Below are 16,594 nucleotides of genomic sequence, written 5' to 3'. Positions count from 1 at the left end.
CCTGATAGCTCATTAAATCATGAGCCTGTTGCATGAAAACAAATTGCCCTCTTTCATGGCATGTTAGGAACCGCTAGGACCTGAACAAGGCCAACAGAGAGCTGTGTTGCATGCCACTGCAACTGGCAACCGGACCCGAAATTACAGCTCGGCCCGCTCAGGCTCTTTCATTCCTCTGTTCCCCCTCCTCTCTTTCATCTTCCCCTTCGGAGCACTCCCCTCCCGGGCTCTCCACCCTGTCATGGAAAAACCGCCGAAACCCTGGACCGCGTGTTTGTGATTTTCTGTGGCGAAAATGTTTGAGTGGAAGCTCATGCCGTTTCGCTTTCCACCTCCTCCTTCTAACCAGGCTATTTCAACGATCATGCATGCATGTGTCAGAAAGATGTGATGCAAAGGGTTCTGTGTAAAAACAATTAATATTAGTGCAAAACATTATGCACCTCTTGTCGCTCATGTCTTTACACTCTTTACACTCCACATATATCTGCTCTTGAAACAGCACATCATATTACGGACAAATATGCTGAAAAGACAGCTGAAGCCATTGAAATAAAACCCTCGTGGTAATGAACTTGTCTAGCTGAAGAATTGCAGTTAAAACGTTTGTGCAGTGCAGTGCTTTGATCAGGAGAGTTGGTTCTAAGGAACCAATTTGCTGATGATGTCCAAAATTGCACTTCTTTCAAAAACAATTGACTTCACCATTGATACATGTTGCCCTGCAGGGAAACCCCAACATGCCTTTTATCAGTCCTCAAAACACAAAACCTGCACACTCTCCCAGATTCACATCAAGGACAAAATCAAGTAACATCAAGGGGATAAAGTTTGACAAATGACAACGAACAAGGGGTCATTCAGGAAAAAACCAGGGTTAGACCAGGCAATCGATCGGGTCAACAATCTGAACAGACAAGCACAACCAAAAAAATCACCCTTGAGCTTCATCCAAAAGATGATGCCAAATGTATCAGGGTCACACTCATGTCCACATCAAGTTTTCCGTGCACGACAACAACCACAAGTGAACAGGGCAAGCAGAATGATAAGACTGCGTGGGCCTAGGAATGTACCATGAAACCCGACAACACCAGGATACCGTACAACATCACAAAAACCTGTTAACCATTCCACCAGGGGAGGGAGGGACACAAAGAAGACAAAGACTATAAGTGTTTTACCGTTGGGAGGAGGTAAACTGAGATGCAGTGATGTCCTAGGTTTAGGGTCAGGTAGGGGTTCCTGTTTGAACCCTAGGGGTGAGGCAGATCGGGGAATGGGGAAAAAATGAAGCAAAGGGAGTTGGTTGGATAAGCCTTTCAGCAGGGGTTACAGCGTGCAATGACTGGTTTGTGATGTTGATTTCTGTGACGAGTGGTATCGGTAATGGCTTAAGCAGTTTCATGGCTTTGGTTCAAGAGTGAAAGATAATAAACCTTCATGAGTGATCATTGGTTATGGATCCAAATGCAGCGCACACCAGGTCAGACATTCTGTTTCCCATTATGACTTATTCGTCTATGGTGAACTAAGAGACCCAAAGACCCAGAGTAATTTTTTACAACGCATTGCAAATTTTACCACAATTCATGCCAACGCAACTCAGTTGGTTGTATCACAGCACTCCATTCTTAAGGACCTCTGATCTCAGTCAAATACAGAGAAGACATTGCTGATGTTCTTAATTGCAACAATTGTTCTGGCAGAGTAACACCTTTGAAACCGCACTCTTGGAGCACTTTAAATCCCATTTCAAACATTATTTTTTTTGTTATTACATGGGTTTGTGAATTCAGGTTGAAGGTTTTCTGTCTGATAGCAGGAAGGATTTCAGCAAATAGTCCATGGTCTGTTTTGGACGAGGTCTTGGTCTGAGCGTGCTTTTATACCTCTAAAGTATGGGATGTAGTTGTGCTGCTGCAGCATGGCCAGGGTGGTGGGATTTAGGTGTAAAGACAAGCCTACACTGCCACCTGCTGGTGGCGGTGAGTACTTGCCACCACCACTGCCACTCCCGTTAGCCCCACCAGAAAAGTTCACAGGGAGGGAGTCCCTCGCCCCGGTGGAAGGGTACTTAATGCCACCCATGAGGCTTGTGTGCATAGGAAGAGAACCGGAGTCACAGGCCTGGCTGCTGAATCTACCAGCAAGGTATAACTCTGGCCCTGAATGTCCTATCAGATCACAGGAAAAGTTTCAAGATGAGATTGTGAATATGAACATTTTCTTCATAGTCAATTCTTTTGTTCAAAACGTGCACTTGAAACAGAAATTGAAGTTGTGGTTTTAGTTGTTTACTGTTTCTTGTCAGTGAAGTATTTATTAGTTTCTAAAAGAAACACTCATGACTCTGAGGACATGTCCTATTTTGGGAATAAGTGGAGTATGTAGTAATGTAGTAGTAAAGTATGCAAACTACAATTCTGCAGGTAATTTCCTATCTTGATTTCAAATGTGCCAATTATTAGGCCAACACAAATTAATAAAGTATACAACCAGGGTTAGGTATCAATATTGGTGAAACTTAATTTGAGGAATATAATCATTTTTTTGGTTAGCGCTGTATTTTGATAGCTTAATTTTCCAACCATTGATCTACTAGATATGATAACATTTCACATAATGATTTGTAAAAATTGGAGTGTGTTAAATTTGAGTTATGATCCAAAGCCTTTTCAGACTTTGAGTCTTATTACAACCAGAACAAGAGCATAAACTATTTCCAGTTTGAGCAAATACATTTCAAATGTGTTGGGGCTTAAAATCTGAAGAACAAAGAATGTGCAACTGTTCAAATATGCTCAGTCTTGACTGTAAAGTATAGGAATGAATTGCTTCCACCAAGAGACTATTTTATCTGCAAACAAATCAAATTGGTTTTGACAGCGTAATATAAGGGTTGCAAATTTTAATCAACCCAGAGAGTAGCATGACATGTCATACACATGTGTACATGCCGTATGTTATGATACCTGGTCGGCTGTAGTTTTGGGGGGAACGGCATGGGGTGTAACGTCCGTAGCCCCCCAGGGAGCTGTTGGAGCTGGGGCTAGAGGGCCTCCTCTGACGGGGTGACCCATCACCCTGGATTCACAAACACAATAATAAAAGAAATCAGTGCATTCTTCTGAGAAACAAACACTGACTGACTCACTCTTTAATCACAGTATCAGACTGGAATGTGGACAAGACTGCATCACTGATATATTCTTAATAAAAATGGAACAATCACAGTGCACAAGTCACACAAAAGATGTTACATACACGTTCCAAGCAACAATTAAGGCACAAAAATATAATAAGATGTACTGTACATGTTCCTAATGACAATTATTGTCACAATCGGCTTAGAAAACAGACCATTGAACTTTACTTTTTTCTTTAGTTTGACCTCTTTGTTATAAAAAAAAAAAAAAAGCAGATTAAATAAGTCCTATTTCTATACTTAGGAGGGATTTAATACAACAGTATTCCTACACTGTCAACAGGGTCGATCTCTTAAGGAACAGACCGGCAATGGACCCATCCCATGTTACTGATCCAAGCTCCATTATTTTTTAAGAAATTGACAGCTTGTTTTCTCAGTATTTTAGAAAGATGAAATGGATAGAAAAATACAAGAATATAGTAATTTGCTTGAATATCCTGAAACATTAAGATAATTCATTTTGACTCTTTGATTATTTTATGTTTTGACCCTTATTTATTATTGTGATAACATTGTATTTACCCAGATAATTGCTGAGATTTGTTAACAAAACTACGGCTGATAATCAGACTAAAACACTTTTGTTTCACTTCATTAATCCCGCCTCATTATGTTCACATTTTCTCTGTCATTTTCTATTTTGCCCTAAACAATCAGAGGCAAGTATTACATTATCATAGTATCATATATCACATTCCTTAGAGTGTCATGCTCAGGCGATGTGGAAGCTGGTACAGTGTTTGCTAGAAGCAATTATTCTAATGGATTTTAGTGGCAGTCAAAGAAATATGTCAGTTCAGACTATTCATAAGGGGCACATTTGAGATATAATAATTAATGGCCAAATTCCTCCCAAGTATAGTAATAGAATTGTGCGCACACACACACACACACACACACACACACACGTTGCATTGATTAGGGATCATGTCATGCATGGTGATTCACAGGACATTCTATTACCTCAGTAGGTGTAGGAGAAAGTAGCTGGGGGGACTGCAAATGAAGAGGGGGAGAAAGCCAATGATTAGGACAAACTCATATGTGAGGTTTTCTGAGTTAACTATCCAACCATGAGAGTGATCATTCAATGTCAGTGAGTAATCACGTCTGCATTGAGGACATTCCTAATGGTCAGATGAAACGAATGACGGGGGGGTCAAAATCTACCGTTCGCTTTGCATGCTCAGGGTTGTGAGGCAGTGACTGCACTGCAAAGGAGAGGATGTGTGAGGTGAGAGAAAATTGAGCCTGGCATTGATGGATAAATGTTACTGACTTCACTGCCAGAGTGAAGGAGGAGGATGGTTGGGTAGCAAAGGGAAAAATCGAATAACAACTTAGAGGCAACAAAAGGGAAATTAAACAAAACTAAAGTAATCTAAGCTCTCACTTTTGATTACTCAAATCTCTTGGCACTATCCTCCGACCAATTTTCTCCTCCATGATGATATGTTTATGTTCATAAGTTGTAACTATTACTTTTTACTTTATGTAACTTTACCAATGATTAATAAAGTGTTATAAAGTAACACTTTATTAGCACTATGTAAAGTGCCTTGAGACAATGTATGTTGTGATATGGCGCTATACAAAATTGAATTGAATTGAATTGAATTGAATTGAATTGAATTGAATTGAATTGAATTAAATCGAATTGAATTGAAATTGAATTGAATTGAATTAAAGAATAAATTAACCATTAATAGAGCTGTTAGTTACAACCTATACTCACTTTACAATACCATAATGTAAAAGTACTCCATTATAAGGTCTGGTATTCACAATATTTTCATCAAACATAAAGTAACTACCTACTAAGGTTTCAAATCTGTTTTAAATCTGACCACAGCTAGCATCCCTGATGAGTAATTGTGCTCTGCAGTACCCAAAACTCCACCTAATAGTGATGTCATATTTTAATGGCCTGTCGTTCACATATACATTAATGCAGCAGGTGAAATATTAAACAACTTCAAGCCACCAGCTGCTATAAACATATAAACAGTCACAATGCAGACAGAATGTTTGTCAGTGTAATTAGCATTATATTATAGATGACATATACAAAATTATGCAATGTATGTATTATAATAATAATATATATCCCATAATAATGAATGCATAATGTACATTATATATCTACAAAATCTTCATTACTGACCATTTAAGCAGCATTTTCAGGTGGTTGAGGAGTACATTTTAAAGGCGCAACATGTATGTTTTTGCTATCGCTAGCTTCATAGCCAACATTAGCATTAACAGCAGTTTACTTACCAGTCTAGAGTTCAACTTTCCTTTGCTCGCCAAGAGCTGACTTAAATCATAGAAAGTGGCACCAACATAGACTCTTATTTCAATCACTTATTTTTTTTCTACAGATGTTAGCATGCTAATTAGCTAGCCCTGGGCTGTCCTGCCTCGTAATACTACTTTGCTACTTGGTGAGTTACTGAAGCTTCCAGTCTGCCCTCATTTTCACATGAGAGGGTAAAGAAGTTACAGTGGTGCTGCCCTGAGGGTGTAGGCCTACTCTAATCTCTAGTCTTGTAAACACAAAAATGGCCAAAGCTTTTGGTAAGTAAACAGCTGGTAATGCTAAAGTCGGCCCTAGCAAAATACTTTATAGAAGTCGGGTAATTACTGTACATTTATTTTATTTAATACATCAGATGTCAAATGTAAAATATATATTATTTCTATCTACAATGTAAAAATGTATTTAAAAATATACTGTATATATATCATAGATTAGAAGTAACAACCACTTAATTCTCACATAAAATTGAACTGAAGAACAGAATTAAATGTACTTTGTCAATTTTCACAACTGGTACAGAGAGAGGAGTAAAAAGAAAGAACAAAGCAGAGAAGGGTAAGAGGCTGGTCTACCTCTCCGTAGTGCCTTTCCTCTGATGGGTAGCTGACATATGGAGAGTAGGACAGCATGTCAGGCCTGTCTATGTTATAGATGGCCTTGGTCTTTGGAAGAGCTGCCAGGTCCTTGTAGTCCAGCATCTCCTCTCCTAGTTTGGCCTGGCAGCAGAAAGAAAGTATAATCAATTACTGGTATTTATTAGCTTTTCTTCTTCTTTTTTAAGATGTATGAAACAGATGCTACGGATCATTTTCAAACACATATGATGCTCTGAAGTCGAGCGCTATGGTACAAAACTGAGCTATGGGCAGCTGCCACCCCCTGGAGTGCAATCTCACATAGATGACTCGGCTGGGAGAGCCAGAGGTGCTGGATGCAGGGACCGAGGTGATGCTCTCAGATGAAGTCCGGGTCACCTGAAACACACACACACACACACACACACACACACACACACACACACACACACACACACACACACACACACACACACTTACTGTTAAGACATAAGTTGGAGTGAGGCGACAGAGAGAAATATTACATATATTTATTGCCCATCCACTCAAGCTCATGCTTTATGTGAACAGAGATTTAGGTCAGACTTACAACTCAAACCTGTTTTCACATTGCAGCTTGTTTGATCCTACCAACACTCATACCACTGATATTCAACCTATAAGCAATTGTTCATGTCCCATTTCCCATTTTCAAAATATTAACAAAACAGTATTTTGACAATTTTGAGTAAAAACAATGTCAACTTCTACAGTGTGATACTAGCTGAAAAAAATTGCATATTGTATAGCCTACAAACTTACCACATGTTTTTCTTTACATAACATTACATTTCAAAGATCCATAGTGCTGGAGTCAAGTTTGTATTCAGACATTGGATACTAGTCAGCCGAGATTGCTAATGTTGGCACTGATCCCCACTCAACGTAACTTTCTGATCATGTTATTTCAGTAGCAGCTGAATTATTGACAGCTCCTGCACACACTGTGATGTGTATCCTGTGCTACTGAAAGGAGGATGTTTAACTTTATCAGTTGTTTCACTTGGATGGGTCCTATATCAGGATGTGGTGTTTGCAAAGGATCGGCCTTTCAAAACTCACAAATGAGGAGTCCTGTAACCTCAGCATTACTGTATGTTCTATGCATTTACATGAAGAGTCACAAATACGTACTCGAGAGGAATGCATGGAGAGCTGAAGTCACAAAATAAAACATGAGGCACAGCAACAATGGCCAACATCAGCCCCCAACTGCTTAAAACCTATACTTTGTGTGATCCTAACTGCCTGTTACTGATTTAAACTAACATAAAAAATCATAAATGCATTGTATTGTATTTGAACAAAATAACTACCTTTGACTTAGCTCCAGATCAAACCCAAATAAATGTCTTTGGATCATTTCCATATTTTTCCTCCCATTGTTGGTAGATTTTTCCCCACAATAACACAAGTCTCTTTGTCTCTCTCTCGCTCTCTCGCTCTCTTTCTCTCACTCACACAAACACACACACACACACACACACACATACACAAATGATCGCTGTGGCTCTATAAGTGAAGCTGTGTCGGCTGTGGACGATCAGGAAATATCAATTATTGTTAAAGCACACAAGTTGAAGAGAGCAGGTGAACATTTCTACCTTAAAACAATTTGAAAAACAAAAATACAGGTTATGATTGAAGTTTCATCTTCAATCTGGTATATTTATCTTTAAAGGGGACCTATTGTTTTATACTTATTACCAGCTCTTTATTTTTATTCAGGGACTTTATTGGAGTAGCTCAAACTGCCTGTTTTGCAGCCCCTCAGTTGAGCCTCCTAATGAAAAAGGGGCAATACTAGGGCAGGCCCCTTCCTTAAAGAAGCACATACTTGTGTTTGGGCTAACATCTGAAGCCTGCCAAGGGGCAGCGCACCCATCGCTTGTGAGCATCACCTCATCCTCTTACTGGTGTGGAGGTTTTGACTGAACTAGTAACTTAAACTAAGAAGCCTGAGCTACTTTTGCACAGGGAATACTTTTACATACATTTACCTCATTATTTGAAACTTTGGCCACATTTAATATGAACATCCCACAAGGTAATATTAAAAATATGACCGAAAATTAGGAAAAGCATGACAGGTCCCCTTTAAACAAGCCAAAATGTCCACTCTTGTCTCTTCAAGTTGTGCTTTGCCCACTACAAATACAAATTATGTATCCTGAAGATGCAGGTAAACCGTCACATCTGTCACCTCCGCTTGTTCATAAACCATCCCTATACATGCACACGCTGATAAAGCATCATCAGCCGCTGACCAATCATCTGTCAGCTCTGCATCACACGAGAACTCATACGAAACTGGACTCAAACATGTGGTGTCTTTACAATATGCATCCCATGAGTGTGGCTGCTGATTAACATGAAGCCAGTGTAGCAGCACAGTAGGTGTCAACAGTTACTATCAATCCATGCAGCAGATGGTTTTGGTTGGGGTGGGGAAGGGGGGGGGGGGGGGGGGGTTGAATGGGTGCAGGGACGGACAGGAGCACCGACCTGTTGCTCAGGGATGTCACTGAGCTGTATCCGGACCTGCTTCTGAGAAGGAGAGGATTTATGATGAGGAATGAGGATGGGAGATGAAGGAAGGGCAGATACTGGATGTGAGGCTGTTGATGCAGTGTAAAAAAATAATGGTACTTTGTCCTGAACCGAATGACACCCTTCCTTTGATGAACTTAAAAACAGGTCTTACACTCATTTTGTATTGAATACTTCCATATCAGCTGCTAAAACTGTCTTAATTCATAATAAGACAAAGCAAATTTTAGTAATTCATTGAAGTGGATTGAGGTAGGAATATTAGACTGGCAATGCATACTACTTGAAAACAAATTATATTACTTTTGACCCCTCTAGAAGTATCCGCATGTCAGACTTTTTCATAGTGAACTGAATGAAGTAAAAAACGTCAAGATCATTATGCAGGATCAAGAAAAAAACATGATTTTTGATGGTGCTGCTGATGTACACTATGTTCTAATGAAGCACTAGAAAGGAAATGGAGGAGCTACTAATAGCTATAAAAGATCTCAGAAAACCATTTTAAAAAATACCAAATTCATTGTAAACCATTTTTATAGTTTTATTTATGTCCAGGGCCTTACATTATATATTATATCTTTTAAATGAAGTTTATTAACTAAGTTCGGGAACAGGGACCACGCCTCAAACGCATCTCATTTCCGCATGGAAAGTACTCAAGTTACCTTGTCCCGTTTCCCGTTTTGACTCAGTTCTCACATCCTTCCCCCGCATTCCCCTTATTCTCGTCCAACCTTTCTCCTTTCTCTCTCTCATTTCACTGCGGGAACGCGGGTATATCCAGACGCACCTGGACGATTGAAGAGACAGCACCCCCATCCAGTGTATCTCAACCACAGTTCCTCATTCTCACCACCACAGAACATCATTCAGCCTTAATCTACATCCTACTATCCCCCCCTAACCTCATCCCTTCATCCTTTCAACCATCCCTCACCCTCAGCCCTCCATCCTTTCGACCCGTTGTCATTTCATCCCTCGATCCATTCGACCCGTTGTCATTTTATCCCTCGCTTCTTCGACCCTTCGTCATTTCGTCCCCCGACACTTTCGTCCCTTGTTCATTTCATCCCTCGCTTCATTTGACCCTTCGTCACGTTTTTGTAAAAATCTAAACTGTATACTTTGAAGTATAAAGTGTGGATTGGGACAAATCCAGATTCCAAACCAAATCATCATTGCATACATCTGTATTTTGCACCTTTGTAACTTTCAACTTACATTAAGTCTTCCAAACGATTTTGGTAAGATACTGAATGACATCCAGACAATGACAGGAGATGGTCACCTTTTGCTCCTTGCGTGGCAAAAGCCAAAAAGGACTAGGACAGCAGTTTAAAAACAGTTTAATAATATCAAAGATCAAAAAGGTTTAAGGGTTTATCAGGGGGGGAAAAAGAAAAGAACAACTGCTTTTCTTTACAGTCTCTACACATCTCAATTTTTTTTTAAATATTTCAAGAGTCATTTTGGTTCCAAGAGATAAGACAAACATCTTATCTGTTTTGAAAAGTCTACAAATGTGGCTCGCAAGTTTTGACCCACCCACCTTACTCTTCTCCTCTTGCTTGGCAGCTTGTCTGCATGGTGGATGCCAGATAGAAGATCCTGACGACACAAAGACAAAGACAGAAACCGTCAAACATCATTTACACCATTTCAGTGTCCACCAAACAGCGTCCATTCATATTGCAGTATTGTACACTTCAGGGATGGTAGTCATGGCGACTGGTTGATATATTTATATGTATGACCATATATTTATAAAAGTAATGACAATTCCAATGGCTGCACTTTGTGTTTCCTGCTAATTAGCAAATGTTAGCATAAAGAAATATATCAGTCAAATGATGTCGAACATTGGCATGTTCATTGCCCTTATCATAACCGTGGGCATGTTAGCATTACAAATATTAGTATTAGCTCAAAGCAGCATAGTGCATTGCTGTTGCTCTTTCTCTTGAACAAATTACCCAAACCAGGGTATGTATCCCAACCCCAACCCCAACCAGGGTATGTATCCCACTCCTATCTTTCTTCTCCCCCCTCTCTAACCTAACCCAAACCCCTAACCGAACCAGGGTCTGTATCCCAACCCCAACCCCAACCAGGGTCTGTATCCCAACCCCAACCCCAACCAGGGTTTGCATCCCACTCCTATCTTTCTTCTCCCCCCTCTCTCTTCACTCTTCACACCCTCTTTCTGCCCACCTCTTCTCTCTCCCCCATTTTCTCTCTCACCCTACTATTAGTACTATTTTTGTCATTTTAAATATCAGTCTGGTAGAGATTAATGCAACTGTTATACAATTCCCCTCTCCCCTGATATGTTTACATTATATGTCACTAACTCTGTCTGTGTTTTCTCTCTTCCAGTGTATCTCTGACTCCAGAGCTGCAGGATCCAAATCCGTCACTATTACTATTATTACTATTATTATTATTTGTATTATTATTAACAACAGCATAATTGCATCTATAAGTGTCAGTATTATTTTTGTAATTCTAAGTATCAGTCACAGTATCCCCCTCTTTCTGCCCACCTCTACTCTCTCCCCCAATTTTATCCTCACCCCAACCAGTCGAGACAGATGGCCGCCCACAACTGAGTCTGGTTCTGCCAGAGATTTCTTCCTGTTAAAAGAGAGTTTTTTCTCTCTACAGTTGCCAAATTGCCAAGTGCTTGCGGTTTTTGGGATTTTTTTGTTGGGTTTTCTCTGTAATCCTGTTATATTGATCTTACTATGTAAAGTGCCTTGAGACAATGTATGTTGTGATTTGGCACTATACAAATAAAATTGAATTGCTACAAACTGGTCATTTGTATTATGGACAAACAGCATTCAACTCAACTTTAACTAATCAAGTCAAATCAAATATATACATTAATTTTATCATTAGGTGCAGTGAGATATTATTATTAGGGGCGTCAGAAAGCTTTTTTCATGGCTCATTGAATGCATCCTAAAGTAACAAATAGTAACTGCAATAGGAGTTGACCCAAGATAACTGCACCAGCTGCTACTTTGTGTCACTACCACAGCAGCAGATGAAATCTCAATGAATGTTTTGGTATGACTCAGGCTGATATGTGCATGATTCATCGACTAAGCTGCAAACCCACTTCATTAGGATCAAGAAGACCCATGTCGCATTGGGTTTATGCTGACATACTGCTGATGGTGAGTGAGAGGAAACAGAGATGGAAGACAGGTGTTGGGGCTTTAGAGAGACTGGAAATAAGAGAGGAAAGATAAAGGGAACAGAGTGAACCAGAAAATTCTGTCAATGCTGTATCATTAGCTCTGGCGCTTCTTGTCGTCTAAGAATAGGCACACGTGTTTTAAGAGTGAATCCTTTGTGGTTAGGCAGAAGGAGTTTCAGCGACTACTCTGATAGTCTGGAGCTAAAGTGAAAATCTTGAGTATACATTTCCACCCATTTGACGGTATCTAAAAGCCCCCCAAACGATGTTTACCTTGCAGGTACATTTCTTCTCCCTCTGCAAACATCTGCTCACAGCGAACACAGCGGGCACATGAGGGGTGGTAATGCTTCTCCCCAGCCTGTTGAGCAAGAAAAAAGAATATACTGTTAGTGTGAGCTCATCAGGGGAATTGTTGTTTAAAATAAAGTTCGGGGACTTGCAAAACACATATTGAAAAAAATATATGTATGTACTTTAACTGTCCAAATTGTGACTTAAAAATAGATTTAGATGTAGGTAGACTTAATATTCCATGTTTTGTCATATTTCATAATCATTACAGTATGTCATTTGATCACCTGCTGCCTAAGCAGTTGTTAAGAAGGCATGGGAATATAATACAGTATGTAATTATGATATGCCTTGTGTACAGGTATTGAAGACAAATCAGTGCAAAACAAATTAAATCAAACAACCCTCCCAGTCTAGATAAGAAAACACTGGTAACTGGTTTGACAGCTGAGTGCCCAAAATGTCTATAGAATAAAAATGTCACTAAAGGCCTTACCTCTAATGGTATTAGAAAAATGCAATTATTACCCTATCACACTGAACATGAAGACATTAGAGTTTGCGTATGCATGCATGAAAATATTAGCTTGTTTTCTGCAAATTCATAATTAGCTCTGTCAAACTGCTGATGCAGCATTAATTGAAACCCCAGGAGTGTTGCAAGGCTGATTGTAATTCAGGGTTGAGTTTTCATTCCTTCATTAAAGCGCCACCAGCTACAATGACAACAAAGAAAAGGTTGTGCTCTAATATTTAGCCACAAGATGGAGCACTTGTTTTGAGTAAGGTGCAGTGCAGCTGCATTCAGTGCAGAGAGGCGAAAGAGTGATATGAGAATGAAACAACTTACAAATCTTATTATCAGTTAGTATTTGTGGTGAAATTGTCTTTCAATCAACTCAAACCGTACAAAACTCCATGTTTCCCAACAAACCTACACAGTGAGTCTGCAGTGTCTGAACCATTGATTAGACTGGAGTTGCTATCACGTGGCTTGACATTTAGAGGCTAGTGGGGGTCACATTTTATCTCCAGAGCTTGAAGAGGAATCCACGAGGCAGTGTGAGGGGAGAGGGTTGTCAAGGACGAATGTGCCTGTTTTATTGTGTTACGGTTATAGCGTTGATTGCTTTTGGACTTGTGGAACTACAGGCCACTGTCAACTAAAGGTCTTGAAGGATCCACTTGGTTCCTTGTAACTGACTACCAACATAGGACCCAAGCTGGGCGGGGAGCAGAACACTACTGCTGGTGCTGCTCTTCTTTTTCTTCTACCGGGAACCTTTTGGTTCAAATTTTCCTTGGGTATATTTGGATCTGCTCTTACTGTCTATGGGTCCCTCTGGATCAGACGGACCCAAGACAACACTTTGGACATCTACTACAGTTGGAGGGCCCAGGTCCTTGCTCAAGGGCACCTCAGAAGTATTAGATGTTGTTCAAACTACTCAACTTTCCAGACAAGGTTTTCCAATGGTATTCAGGGATTGAAATCCTGATTTTCTCCCAATAAACACCCCCTTTAATAGGACTGTTGGGTAATCCAAAAACCCAAAGCACTGGTGCCTTTCTCAGCCTTGTTTTGTGTTATGACAACAACAAAAAACATTAGATAAGTCAAATTATCTCACTCTGTTGGCAGATTCTCCTGTTTTAAAACACGCCTGATTAATGGACTCAATAATAAACTAAACTACTCAAGATGGAATCTTTTTGCGATGAAATCACTCTTTTTTCTCTTCCTGCAAAACAATCATCTCATGTCTGCTGATCCCCAACTCCCCAGGGCATCACATTTTGCTTTAACAGCAGCCTCAATATGCACAAACCCTCTGAGGGCCCCACACTTTGCTGTGTCATCTCAGTATAGAACGATACCAGAAAACAGGATGTCGACACCCAATTTCTTGGATAACTCCCTGCTTAATGCTTATCTGATCCAAATGGACAGCAGGTGGAAAGAGGAGGCAACCAAAATGAGACTCTACATCCTGGTGTTATTGGGAGAAAAAGAGGGTCAGGTGCTTGATAACTGGCAGCATGTTGTGGAAGCCATGCCAAAAGCTCCTATTTGAATAGAAGTGAAACAGATAAGTAGACAAGGACTGAGAGAAAAGAGGAAGTTGACTTTAGAAACCTTGAGGCCCGGAGATAAAAGCCTGGAACTAGATTGAAATTCCACCATGGAAAGTATGAGATCGCCGGGAAAGGAGATAGAACTGCAATCAAATCCTTCCTTTGACAGGCTGCATGATGGGGAAATTATCATATTCAATGTCCTGCAGAACTGATAAGTCAAGGAAGAGAAGGGGTTGAGGATGGGTTGGGAGGGGGGTGAACTTGAAATTGGATGTTTTACTTGGGAACGGGGGTAAAGCTGGTCCGCCAGTGTTGACGTTTGTAATTGAAACCGCCTCAGGCTTTTGAAGCAGCCGTGGCAAGGAACTGGGAGAGATCACGGGAGCCAAGTGGTAATGGGTCAGGTGACTTTTCTCATGAGCTCCCATGCTTTTTCTACCTCTTTTTTTTTTAAGGCAATTACCTACAGACCATCTGCTTTCTCAAAATAATCCCGGCTCTAATGCCCCGTCCATCCCCTCATCTCGCCATTGCAGAAACCAGTTAGGAGCGCGAGGTGAACCATTTAGAAGACATTGGAATAGATTATGGTGCGCTCACACAGAAAATCAACGATGCTTTTCAAGGTCTAGGTCGTCGAAGTCCTTTTCTAATTTTGAATCTTTTTCTCTACTCGCCACACCGCTGGCTGTTAGAACACAGCAGCAATTCAATCAAAATCATGTTCCAGCTTTCAAAGCACAATTCCTACAATACACACTGGAAGCCTCAGCACGCTACGACTAGGTTGTTGTGCTGAAGCCTATATTTCTGGTCAGAAGTTTTCATGGGAAATTATACGTTAACATGGCGTTTAATGATGCTGGTGCCGTGTTGCTGTTGTCTTGTCTTGAAAAAAAGTGGGTAAAGAACATATTTAGTCAAAGTTTTCGTCAACGGAATCAACATTAGTTGAGGTGGGAGTAAATTTTCTATGAACTTAGACTGAAGATATCACACTTAATCGGACTCTCTTGGAGTTTCAACTTTGACCACGTTTGTCAGCCCAGGAGTTTACAGCCGTCCATGCCGTAGTCTTAAGTGAATGTTTTTTAACACAGTTTTTACTCGTCTTCTCCTCCAAAGGAAGATAGCTCCAAAAATGCATTCTTTAATGTTATACAGGTAAACACATTCAGTAGTAAATACACTATTCCCATTTTACTGTTTTGTTTTTGGAATTTCCCAGTGCTTCCCTGTTACCTCACACTCATCGCTGAGGCAAACGTACTGTGCTTTGCAGCCATCTTTTGGGGAGCACACCTCATACTGCTGATACTGAGACCCTGACGGCAAATCAAAGGGAAGAGACTGACGGGTGAGTTCAGTGAAGAGCAGTGGAGAAAAGCCACAATGATGAGAGGCAGAGCAACAGCGATGCAGGCGAAAAACGATAAACAGCGTTCAAATTCACCCGCTTCCCCGCTGCCAGTTCCGGCTATTGACTCGATATGTCCCCACAGAGCACTCGCTTTGATCTCAGCCAAATGTCACGACATTTTCAATGCTCAGTTGCTGATTCAAAGTCCTCTCCGGCAACAGGCAGAATGGCTGGAGATAGGCCTCTAAAGCTAACACACTGAGACAACTGTGTGCGCTGGCATTTGATCAGAAGAATAATAGGGGATCCCAATGAGCTGGACCTGTATCGTATCTGTCAGAGGAATTGCACCTGGAACTTTGATTGAATGTTTTTTATTTATTATAATCTGTAATAGCATATCATATAAACTCACCCTTGGGTGATTCTGACCTGGGTCAGCAGTCTAGTTCACATTTAGCTAGCTGGATGTCCCCTATCCACAGAACACTGGTTAAACTGGCTTATTGTAGTCATCAACCTTTTACACTGGCTTGTATAATAATGATATGTTGTTGATTTCAGGTGAACAATAAAATACACAACATAAAAGGCAATGGATGTGGATGATGTAATGTATACGCACACACGCGCGCGCGCACACACACACACACACACACACACTGAGAGAAAGACGGAAATATGCTCTCGTCCCATTTCTTATGTTTCTGCCACTCTCCAGACACTGGAACCTGATAGGTGTTTATGAAAGGAGGGAATGTGAGAGTCCGTCGTGTGAAAGTGAGAGAGAAGGATTGTTTGCGCCTTTAATGCAGCCCTGTTGTTTCGAGGTCATGGCAGACACAGACACAGACACACACACACACACACACACACACACACACGCACACACACACATCTAAAAGCTTTCTTCCTCTCTTTCTCCTCCTCCTCTCATCCCTCTCTCCGCCTAAGGACA

At 40.6% G+C, this 16,594-nt stretch overlaps 1 protein-coding gene across 15 annotated transcripts in view; it reads right to left on the bottom strand.

Moving 5' to 3' along the window:
• ablim2 (actin binding LIM protein family, member 2) overlaps positions 1–16,594 on the bottom strand; it is a 93,850-nt gene that overhangs the window by 21,601 nt on the left and 55,655 nt on the right. For 5 of the 15 annotated variants that reach the window (XM_035625847.2, XM_035625842.2, XM_035625849.2 and 2 more), the window contains 9 exons: positions 12,177–12,264; positions 10,248–10,306; positions 8,651–8,692; positions 6,428–6,505; positions 6,104–6,247; positions 4,175–4,207; positions 2,976–3,087; positions 1,893–2,177; positions 1,185–1,256 (listed from right to left, as the gene is read on the bottom strand). In XM_035625847.2, the coding sequence (XP_035481740.1) occupies positions 1,185–1,256; positions 1,893–2,177; positions 2,976–3,087; positions 4,175–4,207; positions 6,104–6,247; positions 6,428–6,505; positions 8,651–8,692; positions 10,248–10,306; positions 12,177–12,264 (913 nt within the window). The remainder of the gene's footprint in view (positions 1–1,184; positions 1,257–1,892; positions 2,178–2,975; positions 3,088–4,174; positions 4,208–6,103; positions 6,248–6,427; positions 6,506–8,650; positions 8,693–10,247; positions 10,307–12,176; positions 12,265–16,594) is intronic. The other 10 variants (XM_035625853.2, XM_035625855.2, XM_035625856.2 and 7 more) reach the window with 7 other exon arrangements.

Source organism: Scophthalmus maximus, chromosome 2, assembly GCF_022379125.1.
Source record: "Scophthalmus maximus strain ysfricsl-2021 chromosome 2, ASM2237912v1, whole genome shotgun sequence".
NCBI lineage: Eukaryota > Metazoa > Chordata > Actinopteri > Pleuronectiformes > Scophthalmidae > Scophthalmus > Scophthalmus maximus.
Note: the sequence above shows the minus strand (reverse complement) of the source record. Positions and strands in the feature narration are given on the sequence as shown.